Below are 19,185 nucleotides of genomic sequence, written 5' to 3'. Positions count from 1 at the left end.
GCAAAACATCCAATTTTTGTGATATGAAAGCTTATATTTCAATTTAAAGGGCCAGATAACGAACAAATCTGTCATAGGAGAGACTATAATTATAGGATGTCATTACTAAGCTTTGTTAATCTTCTCCGATTCGTTTGGAATTTTAAGCTCTTCAGATATTCGAGGTTTACATTTCAAGACAGTGCCATCACAATTGCATGAGATTCCATTGCAAATGAGCAGACGAAGGCAAACGGAAAAGGCACAGATACGCGGCTGTCAAAACTCGTTAAACATGGAATTCAATTGCTGGTGGACAGCCAAAGCGGAGGGAGGATGAGAAGAAAAAAGGGGCGGGGCCGGGGTCGACGACGGCGTCAAACTTTGCGCATTAAAAGTAAATAGTTAATTTTTAATTGCTCACGGCTCGTTGGCTCTCGACAAAGAGCTGCTCGTTCGAAAACGAAAAGATCTCGCTGCATAGCTGTACATATTCAACAAGTATTTGTCTACCCAAAGGTTAAATATTATTTTAATGAGCCGCGCAGAGCGACAGGGACTTCAGAGGAGACAGAAACCTTTTCTCCACGCGGCCCCAAGACCGCAAAAAGGTCAACAATGTGACTTTTAGCGATCGCCAAATGCCGCCAGCCAGCCAGCCAAGTGGCTTTGTGTCATGGTTTTTGTGCCGCGCCGGCATATGGTGGATCCGAATCGGAGTTTCAGTCTGGCTCTGAGTCTCAGCCTAGTCTGGATTTTCTGGTGACGCCTATTTGCGGCCGTAATTGCTGGCCAGCAGCCGCAAGAGGGCCATCTGCATTTCCGGGACTCGGAATTGGCCCGTAAATAACCCTTTCCCACACGCACTCAGTCACGGCAAACCGCACACGCACGTAAAAAATCAATTGAAGCGAAGTCGATTTTGGAGTCTGAAGTTGGCCAGCCGAAGGCTAACACAATAACGAAACTAATTTTGATGCGGTTGTTAAATGTTGCCAAACACCTCGGCGGCTTCAAGTGGAAAATGGCCGGAGGAGCGGAGATTTGTTCGATATGAAGATGTTGCAGACAATGGATGGACTCCGTCTTTCTGCCACTCGAACACTCGGGCACAACAAGGCGTATAATTAATAATTGATTGAGCCGCGCTTTTCCACAAACAATGACTGACGACCGGGCAGCTGCAGTTGAAGAATTTCTTGGGTCCCGAAAATGGCACAAAGTACTCGAACTCGTACTCGGTTCGTACTCGATTCGGGAGACCGAAGTCGAGATGCCAGGTGCGCCCATAATATTGCCTATATGGCTGGCGAACGTAAAAGCCACATTGCCAAACGTTAACGGTTGCAATTGTAATCACTATTTTGACCAAAAGTGGACCGGCGGTTGTTGCCGCTGATGCACTTTTATAGCTCGGGTGCATTCCCACCGCTAAGTGAAATTAATAAAAATCGGCTGCACCAAAAACGTCAATGCGTCTGCGCAATGCACATAATTTGTTTAATTAATTACGCCAACACATTTTCATTGCTGCCTATTGGGCAATTCGTTTGGTTGACAAGAAGCGATGTGATTTTTCACATAAGCCAGCAAAAAGCCAAAAAAAAATGTACACTCGCACTGAAACTATAACGGCCATTGAAAGCCGAACGGATTTGGCAGCTTTCGAAAGATCCAGCCATCGCGTCAAAGTGGAAGTGATGTTGCTGCTGCTCCGATGTTGCTGCCGTTCCGTGCTCATGTTGCTGCTGTTGCTGCTGCATCAGCAACATTCTCAGCTCGCGCCAAGGCCACTGGCATTTTGTCTGCATACGGTACGCTGACTCAAGATCTCGCATTGAGGATCAGCAGCGATTTGTGAGCGGCAAGTTATGGCTGCAACTCGCAGATTCTGACCAGAAATGCTAGGCGATCAAAGTTCACTTACGCTCGAGAGGAGTAATGGGCAATCTACACCCGGTCGGGCATTGCCAAACTTGCAAGTGATTGTGGAACAATTAACCAATTTGTTTCGGCTCAATAAAGTCAAAGCGAGCGTTGAGCGAATATAAAAGAAATAACCATGCAACGGCATCAAAGCCATCATCATCGTCATCTTTGGATGCGAGTGGCAGCCATGGGAAAGAGTCTCCGGCTGGAAAAGTGTCGAAGCCGACAAACCCCAAGGACGCTCGCTTATAAAACAAATAAAGCAAAATGTATTATACAAAATATTACTTACCCTTACCTCAGTTTGACATAAATGCCAATTTAAATGCTGCAAAACGCATAAATCAGCGACGACCGAAGCTCTCAGGCTGTTGCTGTTGTGCACTGAAAACAAAGTAGATGTTAGAAGCTAAGAGCATAATTTTACAAACAAAAGTTGTGTTATAAAAGCTTGTATTGAAGGGAAATTGTTTAAATGTAATAAATATTAGATAATTTATTTAAATATTTTGTAGTAGGTTTTATTTTTTGTTCTTTTCTGTTACTCTAGGTTTTTTTTGTAAGTGTGGTTGCTGTTTTGTCGCTGGATGTTGCTATATTGCCTGGCGTTGTTGTCGTGTTTTTTGGCAAACAAACGATCAGCAAGTGGCGCTCCTCAAAAACGTTTTTGTGCAAAATGTTTGCTGGCCAAAAGAAGAAGACCCATTGGTGGGCAGAGCTAAGGGAAAACAAAGACAATGCGGCTGCCGTTGTGGCGGGGTGACAAAAGTCGCCGTCTAATTGAATTAACATAAAATAAAAGTTGTCTTGACAGAGCCCAAGCTCAACATCCTGGTCATCGCGCTAGCCATTTGGCATTTGGCTCAGAATCTCTGGCCAGAAGAATCACGAACAATGCCGAAGCCTCCGCTCCGGAGAGCTCATTACCATGATTACAATGAAGATTCGACTGCATAATAATTCGCACATATTCCAGCATTACGAAAAGTGCATTTGTATGGGCATGCAATTAGTCACAGAGACCGCAGCATCTGCAAGTTGGAGCGCCGGATTCTTTACCCCCGCACTCCCGCTCCTTCCTCCATTTCATTCCCATAATTTACCGAATATTTTTCTTTATTTTTTATTATTTATTTTCCTTCGCCTGTGTGTGTGTATGTGTGTGTACGTGGCATAGCAACTGCAATGCCTATAACATTTTCTCACGTTTCGTCGTGCAGATTTCGGCACAAGTTGCGCCTTGGTGTGGCCGCTCCGATGGCTGGGATGGTATGAGATCTTGGCTGCCAGTTGCAAGTCGGTGGTTGCCTCCATGCATCTATGCATCCATGGCTCCATGGTGATAATGATGATGGCGGTGGTGCTGGTGGTGGTGGTGGTGGCGAGGTCGCCGGATCGGCGGAGGCGGGTGGCTAATGCACATTTTATGCAAATTTCGGCTGTGTTGGCTTTGCTTATGGCAGCTTAAGTCGGTTTACGAGTGCCAACAAATGCAATTTAGAATGCTTGAATCTATTGACTGTCAATAGGCGCAGGCCATAAACCTGTTTGTACTTATCCTACATAAAGTTTAATTCGCAAATTAAATTCTTTTGTTTTATGGTTAACTGAGAAAATTTTGGTTCGCCTTAATCCATTCTTCAAAACGGTGCAGTTCATTTGATTTAAAGCAACAAGTTTTCCTTTCTCGTTAAGCTCAGCAATTAAACCAGTTTGCACTTATTTGGTAAGCCATGAAAATTATGCCCTTTTTCCTGAGGATGCTTTAAAGCTAATGACAGCTTAAGTCGGCTGGAAAAGGCAAGTAAATGCGATTAAAATAATTGAAATTAATTTCAGATAGGAAATCATCAGCCTGCAGATTTTCAGTAGCAATTTTCGTTTACTGAACAGTTAAACTAGTAAGCGAAAAATATATGTAGTTAGTAGCTAGTATCGGAAACAAGTTCGTTTCCTAAGTCATTCGTTTTTATGGAGACTTTTTACGTGCACCGCATGCAGATTTTCAAATGTGCCGCATCACGGCGATGCGTCAAATTAGCCAGGCAGTCCATTCACTGACCGCCGACCAATGACCACTGACCAAGTGGCCAACTGTCCGACTGCCTGACTGACCCATTCCAATCCCATCCAATCCAATCCCAGCAAGCTTTGCGTTTCGCAAGCGGCGTCGCATCCATAAAACTGTACTGTAAATTGCACAGCTGCGTCTCCGTCTCCATTTGCGGCTGTCGCTGCCACGTGCAACGTCTGAGTCCCCGAATATGATTCCAAATCCGAATCCTCATCCTCATCCCAATCTCAGCAATGGGAAATTATATGTGTGTAAATACATTTATATGTACCCTGTGCAATTTCTTATTATGAGCGGTACGCTGCCAAAGGTTTTCCGAGAGCTGCACTTTATCAACGGGAAAATCTGCTGGCAGCCCATGCTCATTGCTGCACAATTACTCAACGAGCTGGGTTTCCAATTCCCGCTCGAGTCCCAATCGCAATCCCCGACACTCGTTAATGCACTGGGAAAAAGATGTATCCAAATTTTAAAAATATATTTTCATCTGTTCACTTCAATTGCAGCCTTTCAATTGATGTGTTTTCTTGGCCAAAGGTAATTCTAAATAAAAAATACTTTTGGTTATGATCTTATCGATACATCTTTCTCTCTCTGTAGTCGTCTCTTATTGTACACCAGCTACTGCTTGGTTTTTTGGCATTTTTTGGCGCGTTGCTGGATAGGATGGATGGGATTGGATGGGATGGTATGGGATCGAGAGCCGAGAGTCGAGAGTCTGCTCAGGCGCATCTTCAGCTTAATTGAATTTTTAGCTGCTGTTGGCGACGGTGAATGCATTTTCCACCGGCTCCCACACGTTGTGCAAATGCTTTCGGCACTCTTACTGGCGAACCGCGCTTACATAATGAGTAAAAATTAAATAATTTACCCCGCCAGTGGATTCTGGCGTGTACTTTGGCTTGTAGCTGCCAGGTGGAACACCGAATTCGTGTCTTTGTCGGCGAGCACATTCATCAATGTCAGGCGTGGAGTCCGAGGCCGTTTCGCCGTTTCGTATCCATCGAATAGATGGGTATTTAATTGAAAGCGCCCGCTAATTAGAATCCAATCCGCTTAGGTGCTGTGTAATGGCCAGCGACAGCGATCGTGTCGAACCTCATCTTCGGGGAACAATTGGGTGTTTGGATCTCGGACCTACGACTGACTTCCTTATTGCTGGCCTTTCCCACGCAGAGGGATCGCGTGAGTCATGGGCACACACAGGAGTCGGATCGTAAAGCGAACATTTATTACAAACAGCATTGCCACGGCGATTGCACAATCGCATTTGCCAGCAAATTAGAAAGATGGCGGCCACTTCCCACAGCTCCGCTGTGATGGCAGATGGCTCCGCTTTGGGCTCCGGGCTCCGGGTTGAAAGTCATAGCAGCAGCAGTCAGGCGAACAGGCTCGTCCTCCAGTTGACATTTTTTCGCCAGCTGCCTCGCTTTTCTGCATGACTTTGGCTGGCCTTTTCCGGCAGGCAACCTCAACTTTGAAATGCCAAGCTGCCAGTTCGGCTCGCGTTTCCAGGTGACAGCTTGAGGTTGTTCGCCAGCCAGCCAGCTTCCCTGCCCAGCGAGTATAGAGAATCTAGCCAGCAACGCCCAAGATCCGCCAGAAGATCTGGCCGAAGCAGCAGGCGTGTAAATTCCCACACTGCAGCAAATGCCGAGGAACTCCCCGCCGCCCGCACTTCCCTCGAACTCCCCAGCTCCGTGCCACACTCACCCATATATACACATAACCGGATTGGCGGTGGCACCGCGACTTTTGCCCCGATGTGGCAGCCGCGGCAGCAGCGGCAGATGGGGCAGCAAATGACAAAGCCCCGCCACGGCTATGACATAATACCCAGCGGAAGATGCAACCAGCGACGAACGAGCGCCCAGCTGCACTTGCACTGCAAAAATACAGAACTTCAAAGGGCAGAAAAAAGAGGAACATATAATGTAATACTTATGAATTAGGTTACAGGTTTTTAAATTATAAATTGTTTTACATTTACAATACTGAAAACCCTAACCTAATAAAAATATAAGTATTATAGATAAAACTACAAATCAGAAAAATATGGGAGTATCTGGCTTAGTTCAATTTTATTTTTATTCATACTTTTCGGCATTAAAAACATGAAGAAAGCAAACTATTTTTATAATATCAACATATATTCGTTGCTAAAATTCTAGTTTATAAGAATTTTATTTATTAACTCTTCTGAAATACAAGTAAAAATACCTTCCTTCGTATTTTTGTTTAGTGTGCAGCGGGTGTAATTGATGTGGGGGTCGTTGATCGGGCGGGGGATTGCTTGCCCATAATCATGAGCTGGCCCTGCGGCCAGTTGACGTAAGTGATGAGCGCCAACGACTCCTGGCAGGTGGTGTATCGCGCACAATGCAGCCAGGTAAGTGTCATTCGGTCACACGCTGCGTATGCGTAATTCGCGTTAAGCATACGACAGCGAGGCCCGACCAAAAAGGCAACAGAACCAAGAAGCCGTGGTAACACAAACACAAACAGAGCCAAGCACTCGAACGAACGCCAGACGACCACGAAGATGCTAGACGAGGCTGGAACGCCACTGCGCTGCTGTCGTCGGCGTTGCACAGTGGGCTCTTTATATTGGCTAAGAAATAACCATGATATATTGATTCCCCTATGCATTTTGTAATTTTACTACTATTTAACTTTCTTATAATATAAATATAATAAATAGGGATTCATTGTAAAAAAAAACAATAATATTTTTTTTCATCAATTTAAATTAATTTAATTTTATCAACTTAAAAGTCATATCATATCATATCATCGTATCCATTCAAGTTCAGGCGTTTTTAGGCTTAAAATCTAAAGAGGAAATCAAATATTGCTCTGGAAAACATTATCAACCCTTTCTGAAGAACTGTAAACAGTATTAGATGTGATAGTTAACAAAAGTGTCCAAAATGGTAGGATTTGGTAATCCATGCAATTTATAAAAAGGAAACAGTTTTCCATACTTTTGTCCCACTGTACTCGATCTGCTGCCGCTGCCTTGGCAGCCGCACTGCGATGGGCTCCAAGTGGTTTTCCTTTCGCTTTCAGAAATCATTTCGCTTCGACAACGTGGACGATAAAGTCACAGATCGCGCATCGCGAGCTCTTTCCGCTCTTTCCGCTGATATCGCCTGGTTCGCCTGTCTGCTCCGTGCGGTTGGTTCAAGTGGTTGCTTTTCGGTGGTGGCTCCTCGGTGGCTTGGTCGGTGGTGGTTCTTTCAGTGCTTTCCGTCGTTTGCCCAGCCAAGTGCGGCAGAGGCAGACGAAGACGTCTCTCAACGTTTCGCTGCACCTTCTAAATGGGCTTTCCGTAGTTTTCGCACCTTGCGAAACACATTTCGTACGCATTTACATACACGATCGATGCTTGAAGAATTCTGCCCCGACGTCTGCTCATTTCCTACATGACAGACAACTTTTTGTGGCATATTCGCCATGGAAATGAGTCGCTCGAACTGGTGATGATTTTCGCGTTGAGTTAGTGAACAACAACAAGACAACAAGAAAAGCAAGCAAAAATTAACAAAGAAACAAACATCTTGTGCAGCTGCGGGGTTTTGCAATCAAATCCCTTCCAATACTCATATAAGTTTTCTGGTGTTGTGCCCTCTTGTTTTGCAGTGCGACCCATGTGAAAATCGACATTAACCAACAGCTTAATTGCTCTGGATTACCTATTGGATATCATCCTGATTTTGGATTATAAAAACTAATACGACATGATGAGCATTAAAAGTGCAATAATTGCCTTCCTTTTGGGTGAGTAAAATTCTTGTCTGATAAACATTGAAGGATTACAAGAAGGATTACTGAAATATACTCTATAATGTTTATGAAAAATACGGAAAATAATCTCTTAAATTGTTTAAATATAAAATGACTTAATAGAAATAACAATTTAGGGAATACATTTATTTACTTTACTTGTTCTTTTTTTAGTAAAATATTTTTTTTTAATTTATGTACCTTTTCGGGTTTAATGGCTTTTAGCTTTCCTTTTGTTTAGAGTTTACTAGGAGAAAATTGTTTAAAATCTATACATTAAAACTAAAATGATTAAATAGGCTTTGGCAAAAAAGCAGGTATTAAATTTCGATTATAGCTTTCCAACCTTTATCCCTCTGAAAAATACGGTTTTTTCTGGTTTGATTTGTAGACTATCAACCTTCTCCTAACAATCGCACATTCAGTCTGAGCATTAAAGATGGCATATCGGTAGAGATAAAAAATCGCATGCTCATTAGCTTTTGTTTTTCAACATGGCTCATATAGAAACGCGCAGCTGGTTCAAGGTCCATCGCGAAAGAAATTAATGGGATTCAATGGGTTTCATATCGATCACATTTGAAACGAAGCGTAATTTACTGGCAGCCCCCGCAGCAGGCCAAAATGAAGACAAGGCTGAGAAATGGCAATTACGGCTAAGAGTGGGTCATCAGCATAATTACCATACTGTAAATTATGTTTTCGGTGAGAGCTGGAGTGGAGTGGAGTGGAGTGGGCCAACGCCCAAAACAGTGGCTTCGGGGGATTTACACAGCTGCGTGGAAGCCAAAGAGCCAAAGTTTTGACCAATTTGTAGGTTCACTGCAGCAGGCGAGCAATTGAAATCGGAATCGAACAATCTGCATTGGAGGGGGCAACAAAAGAGCTGCCTTGGATGCCTGTTTTTATTTTTTTGGCCCCATGCCATCTGCCCAGTCATAGTTCACTGCCAAACAATGGGAGAAAAGCTGGGTTCGAAATTCACTTGAATTAAATGCGAATCAGAGTCGAGTTGCTGCCCCATCGTCTTTCTTTTCTTCGAACCATGCTTGTTTTCTCTTTGTTTTGCATTTGGGGCTTCCTTTAACAGTTTTTCTTTTCGGATGGATCTGATTTTGTATTTTTTTTTGTTTTGTTTTTTTTTTTGGTATGATAAATGGGGGCTCAGTGGGGGATTATGCAACCTACGACTGCAATTTCGCAGCCAGAGAAGAGGAGCTTTGTTCTGCTGCTTGCAATGGCAATTACACTTGCCTTAATTGCAGCGAAACCATCTTCCGCTGTCTGCTGGCTGCGCCAAGAACAGAAGCTATAAAAAATAAAAAAAAAATATAGAGAAGATATTTATACAAAAAACCGGGGAGACAACAAAGATACATGTTCATTGTACAATCTCAGGGTAATTAGGCATGCTTTTAATGCCCAACACATGTACGACATCAGTAATCCCCAATACTGATTGACTTGGCATTTTAATTGAGCGACCCCCATGTGCCCAGTGGATCCGTTTTCTGATCGCCGCGATCATATATCGTCTGGCCACAATGTTAATGATGTCGCTCGGCATCGGCATCGAAGTCGGAGTCAGAGTCGGACATACCGATCTAGCAATCGATGCTCCGAAAAAGTAAATAAAAAGCGGTCTTGCGCACTCGCAGAACCGAGTTGGTGGCTCCACAGCCTTGGAGCCAGCAGCAAGTGCTCCGGCACACATAAATCACGAGCTCGTCTCGCAGTTGTAAGCGAAAGTGATGCGGCCCGAAGGTCACTTGACCAGGTCAGCTCAGCATCACCATCAGCATCGGCTTCGGAGTCAGCTTCGGTTCCCACTAGACAGCCATTCTAGCAGTGCTCGCTCAAAAGTGCCATTTGAAGAGCAGACCGGTGCTAACCAGATCACGATTTCTGATTTATATTGTTGTTTTTGTTTGCTGTCTCCCCTCTTGCAGCGACGACACTCTGCAGTGGATCCGGATTCGCGCAGGCCCAGCTGCTCGACGAGGACGACGACCTGGCCTTCGGCAGACCCTGGCCCACCTACAGCCTGCAGAACATGCCCAAGACGCAGTTCACCTGCCACGACAAGATCCTCGGCGGCTACTACGCCGACCCGGAAACCCAGTGCCAGATGTTCCACGTCTGCGTCAAGCTGCCCGGAGTTGGGGTGAGTGTTGTTGTGCCCGGGTGCAAGTGCTTCTGGCCGAGATCGGGGCAGCAGTGGTCACATAGCCTACAGTCTAGGTACTTGCTAAAGATTTGATGAGAATATATTTACAAACATTTTGAGTAATTATACTTTCAAATAGGATTAGAGTGGATTGAGTTACAAGCTTTGAATATTAATTTGGAAAAAATTAACAGGGATTTAAATGTAGTTCGTTCAAGAATTCCATTACCAACGTTTAGATGTATGTCACTTTGGAATCGGATTAAAATTGGCGAAGTTATGGCGTCTGGATGTTCAGATATGGGTCTTCTATTGGAAATCATGAGAAACTTGGAACAAAAAGTCTTACATGAACTGGATTATTATTAAAATTCCGCCACAAATATTTAGAGGTATGACACTTTGAAGTCGGCTGAAAATTGGTCAAGTTATAAAAAGCATCAGCGGGTTCTCTAGTTCTTTAATTATTTCCAAAATTTTAACTATTTAATTTTGATTATAGTCCGATTTAACAGTTTAGAAACTAGAAATTAGAAACACGGAAAAAAGCGCACTTCTCGGGGAATTTAACAGAAGTAAATGGCTGATACGGAGTTTTTCTATTCATTGCCATCCCCAACCGTCACAGCGCCTAAAACTGGCGGGCAAAACGAAAGACTTAGGCAACGAACTTGCCGACAGTCATCGGCTCGTTTCCACCGCGTTAGCTAAATGGCAAAGTAGCACAGCCAGATGCGCTGGGTTATGTGTGAGATGGCTCCGAATGGTTCGTGACTGGTCCGGATGGCTTTGGAGATGGCAAGACCTGAGGAAGCCGACCGACTGGGTGACCTTTAAGCGGGGACTTCGTGGCCTGCAAACCGCTCGAGTCTAGGGTCTTCCACTGGGCTCTTCCGCGACGGCAACTTCAGTTGGATGATTATCCTCCTGGCAGATGGCATCGAGGGCTTGCGATATCTGGAGCCGTTGCACTTGCTCCTGCTGCTGGATGTCCAAGCTGTGTCGATGCCACATGTCCTGGAAATTGTCCGAATACTTGGCCAGGTGTTCCTGGAACTTCCGCTTTCGACCCTTGAGCTCTGAGAGGGCGGTTCGGAGGAGGAAGCTTTGCCTAAGCAGCTGGCAATTCTTCTGCTCCAGCTGCTGCTCCAGTGCAGAGTTTCTCTCTTTAAGTTGATCTATGTTCGACTGCAGATCCTGCAGCAAATTAATGGATTTGACCGCTTCCGAGCGAATCTCCTTCAACATCTGCTCCACGTAGCTCTCTTGCTTCTCCTTGTCACGCCGTTCTTCCTCCTCCTCAGGAGTTTTATTCGCCTCCAGGCTCTCAAGAAACTCCTTCAGGTCTTTCTTGCCCTCCACCATTCCCAGGACCTTCTTCCTCAAGCATTGGTACCTCCTTCGCTCCTGCCTGAACATTGCCCTCCAGACATCCGCGGGCAGACTTTGGTTGGGCAAAGGACTAGATGTGGGGACCACCAGGTTGTCCCTTCTTTCCGGAGCATGCGAATAATTTACGAGCACAGTGCGGGAACCGCTGCCCATTAGCTGCTTCAGCAGAAGAACCAACCTAATGTTGTGGTACCGAATGTGTGTCTTGGGATTCTGGGCGAGGGCCTGGAACAGATTCACCAGCGTGTCCACGGGAGTGTCGGAATCGAGTGGCGGGGAATCCTCCGCCAGTTGCCTTAGGTAAACCAACTGCAGTTTTCCACTGCATTTACGAGACTGTCCGCCACGTGTCTGCTTCACACAAACGGTGAAAATGAAGTGAGGAAGTTCATCTGCCTGGTTTACTTTTCCCATCACCTTTTCGATGTAGGCGTGAACCTCTCGATCGGTGGCCACAAAGTGATCCCGGGAGAATCGACGACTGCTTCGCTTAAAAAACACGGACGGGTCATTCGATTTCCCGCTGAATTGAACATGCCGAACAGAAACATGAACCTCCTTGTTCTGCTCCAACGAGTAAACGCTGGTGAAGAGCTCGCTGAGGATGTCGTGTACCTTATCCGCGGGATCGTCGAAAGAGACTCCGCCGCAGCTGAAGATGGTACTGGTTCGACCTCCGAGAACTTGATCCAGAACCTCAGCGACTGCCTCTTCACTAACTTCATTCTGCTTTTCGTTGGCAACCACAAGCCTTCTGAATAGATAGACTCGTATCCGGCCATGATGACACCCTTCGTCGCTCAAATGCATAGTAAATAAATAAAACGAAAACGAAAACAAAAACGATAAAACTAGTTGTGTTGTACGTGTGTGTTGCTTTGTTGTGCGGAGTGTGCCTGTGTAGTGAAATACATTTCGGCCTGTCAATTAGCCTACTGTGCGCAATGGGACAGAGCGGTGGCTTCGAGAACCAGATCGAGAACGTTCACTTCAGCTGGCCTCAGAAGCTTCCCCCTCGGGCCATCTTGAATGCCAAATGGCAAGTGGAAATGCCAAAGTTTGCGACAGGCCAACGAGTGCTTCTGGTTGCTGTGGCATTAAGCTCACCTCACAAGGAAGCCACTGATTGGATGTGTGCATCTACACTGGCGATCATAAAAGCTAATCAACCAAACGAGGGAATGTTCGAGAAATGAGAGCTCACCCCTTAACCATTGACTCTTAATTAAAAAAAGTGATTACAAGAAATGCTTTCCTAGTTTCTCATGATTTTCTTTCTCTTAATGAGGTACTCAATATCTTTTGTTTAACCATTTACTTTGATTAAAAATATTCGTTACCTAAACGGAGTATACAATTCATCAATATTTTATTTGTTTTTGTTAGCAATGTGTAAACTTGATACCATTTAAGAGGGTTTTAATCGATAGCATAAATTAATTACTTAGGTGATTTTTGGCTCAGAGCTGCAGCTGCTGCCTGGTTCTTGGCCTAATTGCTTTTGGCTTTATCGAAATCACTATATCGAATCCACTTATAACATTGAATTTTGCATGTGCTCTGCCTATCTAATGGTGCTGTTTTTGGTGCTTTTCATGCTTTCGCTGTGTGTTTGCGCAGCTCCTTCACCGAAGAGCTAATCCGTTTGTCCAACAGGTGCAGGACTACCGCTTCCTCTGTCCCAACACGACGGCCTTCGACCAGGAGCTCCAGATCTGCGCCAACTGGGTGGACGTGGACTGCGACAAGGCCACCTCCTTCTACGACAATGGTCACCTGAACGATCTCTATCGCGGCGGAGATGATAGCAAATCCGCCCACGAGGAGGAGGGGACTTTCCACCTCCAACGTGCCGAAACTGGTAAGTAATCACTAAAATAATTGTTAAATAAATTAATTTAATGATTAACCTATACTCAAGATATACGGGATTAACAAGTTTATAATCTTTTAATAGAACAATTAAAGAAAACTCAAAGACTTATTTCAAGAAAATATAATCCGTGACTTGGAGTTATTTTAACCAGGGTTATCTGTAATTGCAGGCGATATCCGCCGCTCAAAGGAGAACCACAACAGCAACAACAACCACAACAGCAACAACAACCATAACAGTCGTGGGGAACAGAAGTCACGCCCCCGCAACAATTACGCCCAAACAGGTGGCAGCTCCAGCTCGAGTTCGACTCCCAATTTGGAGATCACGCAACCCAGCAAGCGACCCATTTCCACCTATTACACGCCAACCACATTGGCCAGCAGCAGCACCACTACAACCAGCACCACATCGACCACAACCACGACGGAGCGCAACTATTACAACCACAATTACGGCAACAATGACGACTCGAAGCGTAAGAAACAATAGAGCCTCCGACAAAATGCATTGCCTCCAAGAAACTAATCACGTTCCCATCCGCAGAAGACATAGATGATATCTTCAAGGGTTCCCACAGCTCGCACTTCTTCTCCAATCGCCACGGGGGTCGGGAATACGACGAGGAGCCTGCGCGTCCCAAGCCCAATGACTTTTCGGATTACCAGCGCAAGACCACGCGGGTCACGCCCACAAGGGGAGCACAGCGATCCACCAGTGGACCAAGTACGCCCGTGTCATCGAGCACCGCTGCCCCCGGAACCACCAAGTCCCTGAAGAAGATCACCCTGCATGCCACCTTTAACACCGATTTCCTGGATAGTTCTCCCCAAACCAAGGGACCTTCCTACAGTCTGGTGACCACTCCTCGTCCCAGCAGCAGCATCACCAGTCGCTTCAGCTTCGGTTCCAATGACTTTGGCACCCAGGAGAAGATTCAGCCCACCACCTACAATCCCAACAACGGTGCCTATCGGTTCAAGACCACATCTCCCCCAGCCAGTTCCACCAAGGTAACCGGCAAAGGAGTCCAGGACTTTGAGAAGCGCAGCAAGCCCACCACCTCAGCGGTGCGAAAACAGAAACTGGGCCCCCAGGAATCGAACTTCATCAATCAAAATGAGTTTGTTGACCTGGCGAAGGTACAAAAGCCACAGCCTTTCCAGGTGGCGCAGAATAACAAACAGAACCATTTGGAACCGCATTACCAGCGGCACAAGCCTCAAGTGACTAGAGTGGGTGCCCAGGAACCTGCTCCGTTTTCTGCACCCAGTTCCAAGCCAAGATCCTTCACCAGTCGAGGTAGCATTACCTACAAGGCCACCACCGAGCGTTATGCGGACCAGGAGGTGTACTACCCCACCACAAGTGCTACTCAGCGGGTGAAGGAGCCCTACACTCCCACCACTTTCAAGCCCACCACGTACAAGAAGCCCTACGAACAGAGCTACCAGACTCAGCTGACCCACCGACCCACGCAGGGAGTGATCAAGAAGGCAACCACCTCGGCGACTCCATCTACCACTGCCAATCCCCACTCCACAGTGGACGAGGATGACGGCCAGTACCACCCGGAGTTGTACGAAAATGACTTCCCCCGCAACCGCATTCGCTTCCTGCGCAACCGATCCACCAGTTCCACCACCTCAACCACCAGTGCTCCCGCGATTTCCAGCCGACAACCACACGGCTTCCAGCAGGCACACAGCCACGTACAGTCCACGTACCAGAAGGAGCGGGAGCGGGAGAGGGAGTCGGACCTCAGCGACGAGGAGGAGCTCTTCAAGACCGCCCAGTCGCTGAACTTCGGAGCGGCCAGCATAAACAAGCTGCGGGCGGACATCTACAAGGCGGAGAAGACCTCGCAGCAGTACAACTCGCAGTACAGTCCACAGCTGGCGGCATCTAGTCCGCAGGCCAGCAGCTCCTCCACCAGCACCAGCAGCACCACGACCAGCACCACCACCCGACGACCGGTGACCACGGCCCGGACCACAACCACCATCACCACCAGTGCACCACCCGTGGAGTCGAAGAAGTCGGGCAAGAGCAAAAAGGAGCAGAAGGTGCAGAAGGAGCTGGAGAAGAAGGATCGGCCGGCTGGGAAGAGGCCTCCGCATGCGGACGAGGACACCAGCTACGACTACGCCTACTACGATACGGACTGAGCGGCTATCCTGCCCAGGACTCGCACTAACCACTTGCATAACCACACACACACACACCCAGTAAACCCCCTCAATCCAAACCATCCACTTAATAGGTGCCACAGTATTTTAAAGTCCCTGAAAACAGCATGCTCATCAGATCTGCACACACCACACATATCTACTTACGAACCGCTTGACACCCACATTAACACTCGCGTACATTCATTCAATCCGTTTCAGATGCGTTCTAATGAATTTCCATGCGTGTATCTAGTTATTTAAATAAAGCGAATATATGTTTAGTCGTTAGACAATTGTTGAATTGAAGCGATTTGGCAGCGAAAACCGTATCGACGATGACCGGAGAGGAGGAGGATTGTTTTCAGAAATTGCATTGAACTATTTTGTACTTGTTGTCTTATATTCAATGGATTCACTACGAAATTGTATTAGCCTTAAGTTTTCTTGTAAATAAAATGAAATGTAATTCGTAAAAAAGCCTTTTTTAAATGGGTTACATTAAAATATTAATGAGTTTCAGAGATTCTTTTTATTAAATTAAAATAAAATCTAGAAGAACTATAGTTTAAATATTGCATTGCAAAATTGACAATCCTCAGTCCTTAAACTTCTGACGAACACATCGCGGCATGGGAAATAGGTAAACTAGCATGTTGAAGGCTGCCAAACCCACAGCAAATGCACAAGAGGCTGCTACATCGATGGTTTCCTGGTGAATGAATTATTATTTTTCAACTGATAAGTTGTTATATTTGAATTATACTTACATCAGGATCTGGTAATCCCAAACGCTCGTGCATAAAATCAGCTGCCTTGGGACAAATCACGGATGCGGTGGGAGTGCAGTTGAGTTTCCGCGACTGAAAAGCGATGCTGTGCAGCAGGGAAGATGCATATCGTGTGTGTGTTCCCTTGGTATTATCCTGCAACCAGGGCTGGAGTCCTTTGAAGGAACTAAATACAGAAATGACATAAATAAATATAATATATACATTATTCAATAAATTATAAGCAGATCTAACAGATGTGCTGTTAACTCACCGCACTGTACCACTGGCCAATGCAATACTGATGACTAAAACATAGGTAACTGCAATGGCTGCATTGAAAGGAACCTTGACCACCAAAAGGAAGGCAATCGTCAGCTGTTCGGCGAGTACAAAACTAGACCAGAGGGCCACCAGCAAATAGCCAAAGACAAGGCCATTGTTGTACTTTGTATCCAACAGAAGACTGCAATAATAAATCAAGTAATTTTGGAACTTATTTACAATATTAAAACAAAACTCACGGGTAAATAACACAGCTGGCAATCACGGCAGATACTGCGGAAAAGGGAATAGAAACCGAGTTGTAGGCAATCAGAAGAGTAGTGCCAGAATAAAGTCCTTCTGGGGTGTCCTGTGAAAACTTTTTACGCCATATGGGAACTGAAGAACAGGAAAAAGACGTTAAGGCGTTACGTATTAAGAGTAGAGGAAACTACTTACATAGGGATATGGTGGTCAGGATACCGCAGCCGTAAGACAAACCCAGAATATTAAGGATCATCCCGTTCTTGGTGAAGAAACCATGGGCATCATCCTGGAAAGGAAACTTTAATCAGTTCATAACTAAAATAAGGTATTGGTGTACCTACTCCAACATCTGTGTAAAAGGCCCAAAGGATACTCATTGCCAAAGGAAGTAGCAGCATGCGAAGGAATAGTGTTTTCATTCCCACGAGTCCACAAGAGAAGGTTGATGCTAGTAGTTTTCTAGATAAGGAAATATTTATATTTTCTGTTGTTTAATTTTTTTCTAAAAAATACTTACAGATATAGCATAACCCACACTTTCAGTTCTCCAGGCTTACCATATGCCAGAGGCACTTTGCCAGATCCCATATTATTTAACGGCGCATCCGAAATGGGAGTTTCTCTTGAGAATCTCTCCACCAAAGCTTCGATTTGCTGGCTCGACTCCAAAAACCGATCCCGACTACGACGGTCCACGGTGGACAAACAGAGATAGTACATCAGAGGATTCTCCAGCTGGGGACATGGAAATCCAATGCCGTGGAAGTACTCCAACATGGCTCGAGTGCCTCCGGAATAAACCACTCCACCGAGGCAGAGGAACAGTGCTCTATCCAAGAAAGGAAACACATCGGAGCGCGGCTTCTCCAGCGAAAGTAGAATTCCACATCCTGTTTTCTTGGCCGTGTTGGACAGAATGGATATCAACAGATAGGCACTCAAGGGATCCAATCCGTGTGTGGGCTCATCCAGCAATAACATCACTGAAAGGAATATGAAATTATTAAATGGTTTTAAGAGATATTTGAATTTCTAACCAGGATCCCTGACCAATTGGATACCAATAGCCAGACGACGTGCCTCGCTGATATTGAGATACTCCACGCGCTTGTGGGCCACTTGTGAAAGGGCCAAGTCAGCCAACACTTGACGCACCTTGGAGCTCTTTAGATAACCACTTAACTGTAAAGAGATTATGTATTATACCATTAAATAAGTAGAACTTTTTTCCAAATACTCTTCTATACGAATAACTGATACGAATCTACCTCATTTCAATAAATAATACCTTGAGTACCACCTTATACGTCTTAAAGAGTGCCCATGTAGGTATTTTAATCTTTTTGAACAAGGCATACAGCCATTAGATCTTAAAATACGAAATTATATCTAGAATACAAGCTTACTTTAACTTATAAAAGTTTCCAAAATTTAAAAACTTCCAACTGAAATATCTGAATTACCTGTCTTACTAAATATATCCTAAAATTTGTGTATTTCGGTTTCCATTTTGTATTTAATAACTACTTACAATGGTGGGAGTGTAGTGTAGAGTCTGGGCCACCGTGAGTCCAGGAACAAAGGTGCAGGATTGGGTGACATAACCACAACGCTGTTGGAACAAAGCCTTCGAAAGGGGAGATCCATTGAGGAGCACTTGACCTCGAGTGGCTCCATCAGCTCGTCTTGAGATTACGTCGAGAAGAGCTCTTTTGCCACTTCCTAAAAATTAAAAATATTTTAGTTATTTAATTCACAAGATAGAAAATTTCTTATATACCCTTCGATCCAAGAATGGCCATAACCTCGCCACTGTGCACGGTGAGATTTACGCCTTTGAGCACCAGGGCCGAATTGCCGGCTCCATTAAAACAGCCACCACCATCGACCTGTTGTTGGTAGAACCAAAAGAAAACAAAGAAAATTTATTGTTGAGGGGTTTTCCACGAGTTAAGAGAGAAGAAAACTTACCTCGGTGGTGTGGAAAATGTTGTGTGCTTCCAGTACGTAATCGCTGCCGATCATTTTCATAGCCACCACTGAGCGAGCTGCTTTTGTTTGTTTATACTTCTTGTGCTCTCTGGGCCTTGTACTCTGTTCGTGGCTAAAGAGAGGCTTGGATAAGAGCTGGTTTATAGAGAGAAAATACAAAGAGAGAATAATTTAGAGAGTGGTTTGTGTAGAGAGAAAAACTAACCAGAATTAAAACTTTGTTAGAAAAAACTAAAACATATTTATGAAAATCAGAAAAACTTTTAATAGTAGTAATATTTATTTTAAACAGCCACTATAATTTTTGTTTATCTGTTCAGCACTTCAACTATTTTTTACACATAAAAAAATTAATAAAATTATTGTAACACTGCTAACCTCCGCGAACACGTCCAAACCAACTGAGCGCGCTGTTCCAACTGAACTGAAACTGTTGCCTGGCCGCAGAGGCCTTTCCAATTGGTATGGCCCGCTCTGCCTGGAAATCGGCTCTCTCGCTTCCAGGCGAGGCAGTCGGGCTA

General features: G+C 45.1%; 3 protein-coding genes across 4 annotated transcripts; 1 reads left to right on the top strand and 2 right to left on the bottom strand.

The window, feature by feature from the left end:
* The first annotated feature begins 7,074 nt into the window (after positions 1 to 7,074).
* Positions 7,075 to 15,655, top strand: LOC108095900 (mucin-5AC). Of its 2 annotated transcripts, none has more exons than XM_017197222.2 (6): positions 7,075 to 7,159; positions 7,625 to 7,762; positions 9,718 to 9,932; positions 12,984 to 13,188; positions 13,373 to 13,681; positions 13,750 to 15,655. In XM_017197222.2, exons 2-6 carry the CDS (start codon positions 7,723 to 7,725, stop codon positions 15,369 to 15,371), a joined length of 2,391 nt encoding a protein of 796 aa, XP_017052711.1. In that variant the 5' UTR covers positions 7,075 to 7,159; positions 7,625 to 7,722; the 3' UTR covers positions 15,372 to 15,655. The 2 variants fall into 2 exon arrangements, with proteins under 2 accessions (XP_017052711.1, XP_017052710.1); XM_017197221.2 differs by having other exon boundaries at positions 12,948 to 13,188.
* Positions 10,018 to 12,236, bottom strand: LOC108095903 (kinesin-like protein klp-20). The gene has a single exon (XM_017197224.2). It carries the CDS (start codon positions 12,135 to 12,137, stop codon positions 10,806 to 10,808), a length of 1,332 nt encoding a protein of 443 aa, XP_017052713.1. The 5' UTR covers positions 12,138 to 12,236; the 3' UTR covers positions 10,018 to 10,805.
* Positions 15,656 to 15,880: 225 nt separating the features above from the next.
* Positions 15,881 to 19,074, bottom strand: LOC108095901 (ATP-binding cassette sub-family G member 5). The gene is made up of 12 exons (XM_017197223.1): positions 19,043 to 19,074; positions 18,644 to 18,799; positions 18,453 to 18,561; positions 18,204 to 18,394; positions 17,710 to 17,854; positions 17,190 to 17,655; positions 17,014 to 17,131; positions 16,865 to 16,958; positions 16,666 to 16,804; positions 16,416 to 16,607; positions 16,142 to 16,328; positions 15,881 to 16,083 (listed from the first exon to the last, which is right to left on the bottom strand). The coding sequence occupies exons 2-12, from the start codon at positions 18,701 to 18,703 to the stop codon at positions 15,970 to 15,972; spliced, it is 1,815 nt and encodes a 604-aa protein (XP_017052712.1). The 5' UTR covers positions 18,704 to 18,799; positions 19,043 to 19,074; the 3' UTR covers positions 15,881 to 15,969.
* Between the last annotated feature and the right edge of the window lie 111 nt (positions 19,075 to 19,185).

Source organism: Drosophila ficusphila, unplaced genomic scaffold (assembly GCF_018152265.1).
Source record: "Drosophila ficusphila isolate 14025-0441.05 unplaced genomic scaffold, ASM1815226v1 contig_791, whole genome shotgun sequence".
NCBI classification, from domain to species: Eukaryota; Metazoa; Arthropoda; class Insecta; order Diptera; family Drosophilidae; genus Drosophila; species Drosophila ficusphila.
The sequence above is the reverse complement of the archived record's forward strand: the minus strand, read 5'-3'. Positions and strand labels throughout refer to the sequence as shown.

Excerpts from the sequence above, each read along its gene's own strand:
- LOC108095900 (XM_017197221.2), top strand. The coding sequence starts at position 7,723 with ATGATGAGCATTAAAAGTGCAATAATTGCCTTCCTTTTGG. Across the intron at positions 7,763-9,717 it reads AATAATTGCCTTCCTTTTGG|CGACGACACTCTGCAGTGGA; the intron begins GTGAGTAAAATT and ends CCCCTCTTGCAG. Across the intron at positions 13,682-13,749 it reads CAACAATGACGACTCGAAGC|AAGACATAGATGATATCTTC; the intron begins GTAAGAAACAAT and ends TCCCATCCGCAG.
- LOC108095903 (XM_017197224.2), bottom strand. The coding sequence starts at position 12,137 with ATGCATTTGAGCGACGAAGGGTGTCATCATGGCCGGATACGAGTCTAT.
- LOC108095901 (XM_017197223.1), bottom strand. The coding sequence starts at position 18,703 with ATGAAAATGATCGGCAGCGATTACGTACTGGAAGCACACAACATTTTC. Across the intron at positions 18,562-18,643 it reads ACATTTTCCACACCACCGAG|GTCGATGGTGGTGGCTGTTT; the intron begins GTAAGTTTTCTT and ends TACCAACAACAG. Across the intron at positions 17,855-18,203 it reads TACACTACACTCCCACCATT|TTAAGTGGTTATCTAAAGAG; the intron begins GTAAGTAGTTAT and ends ATCTCTTTACAG.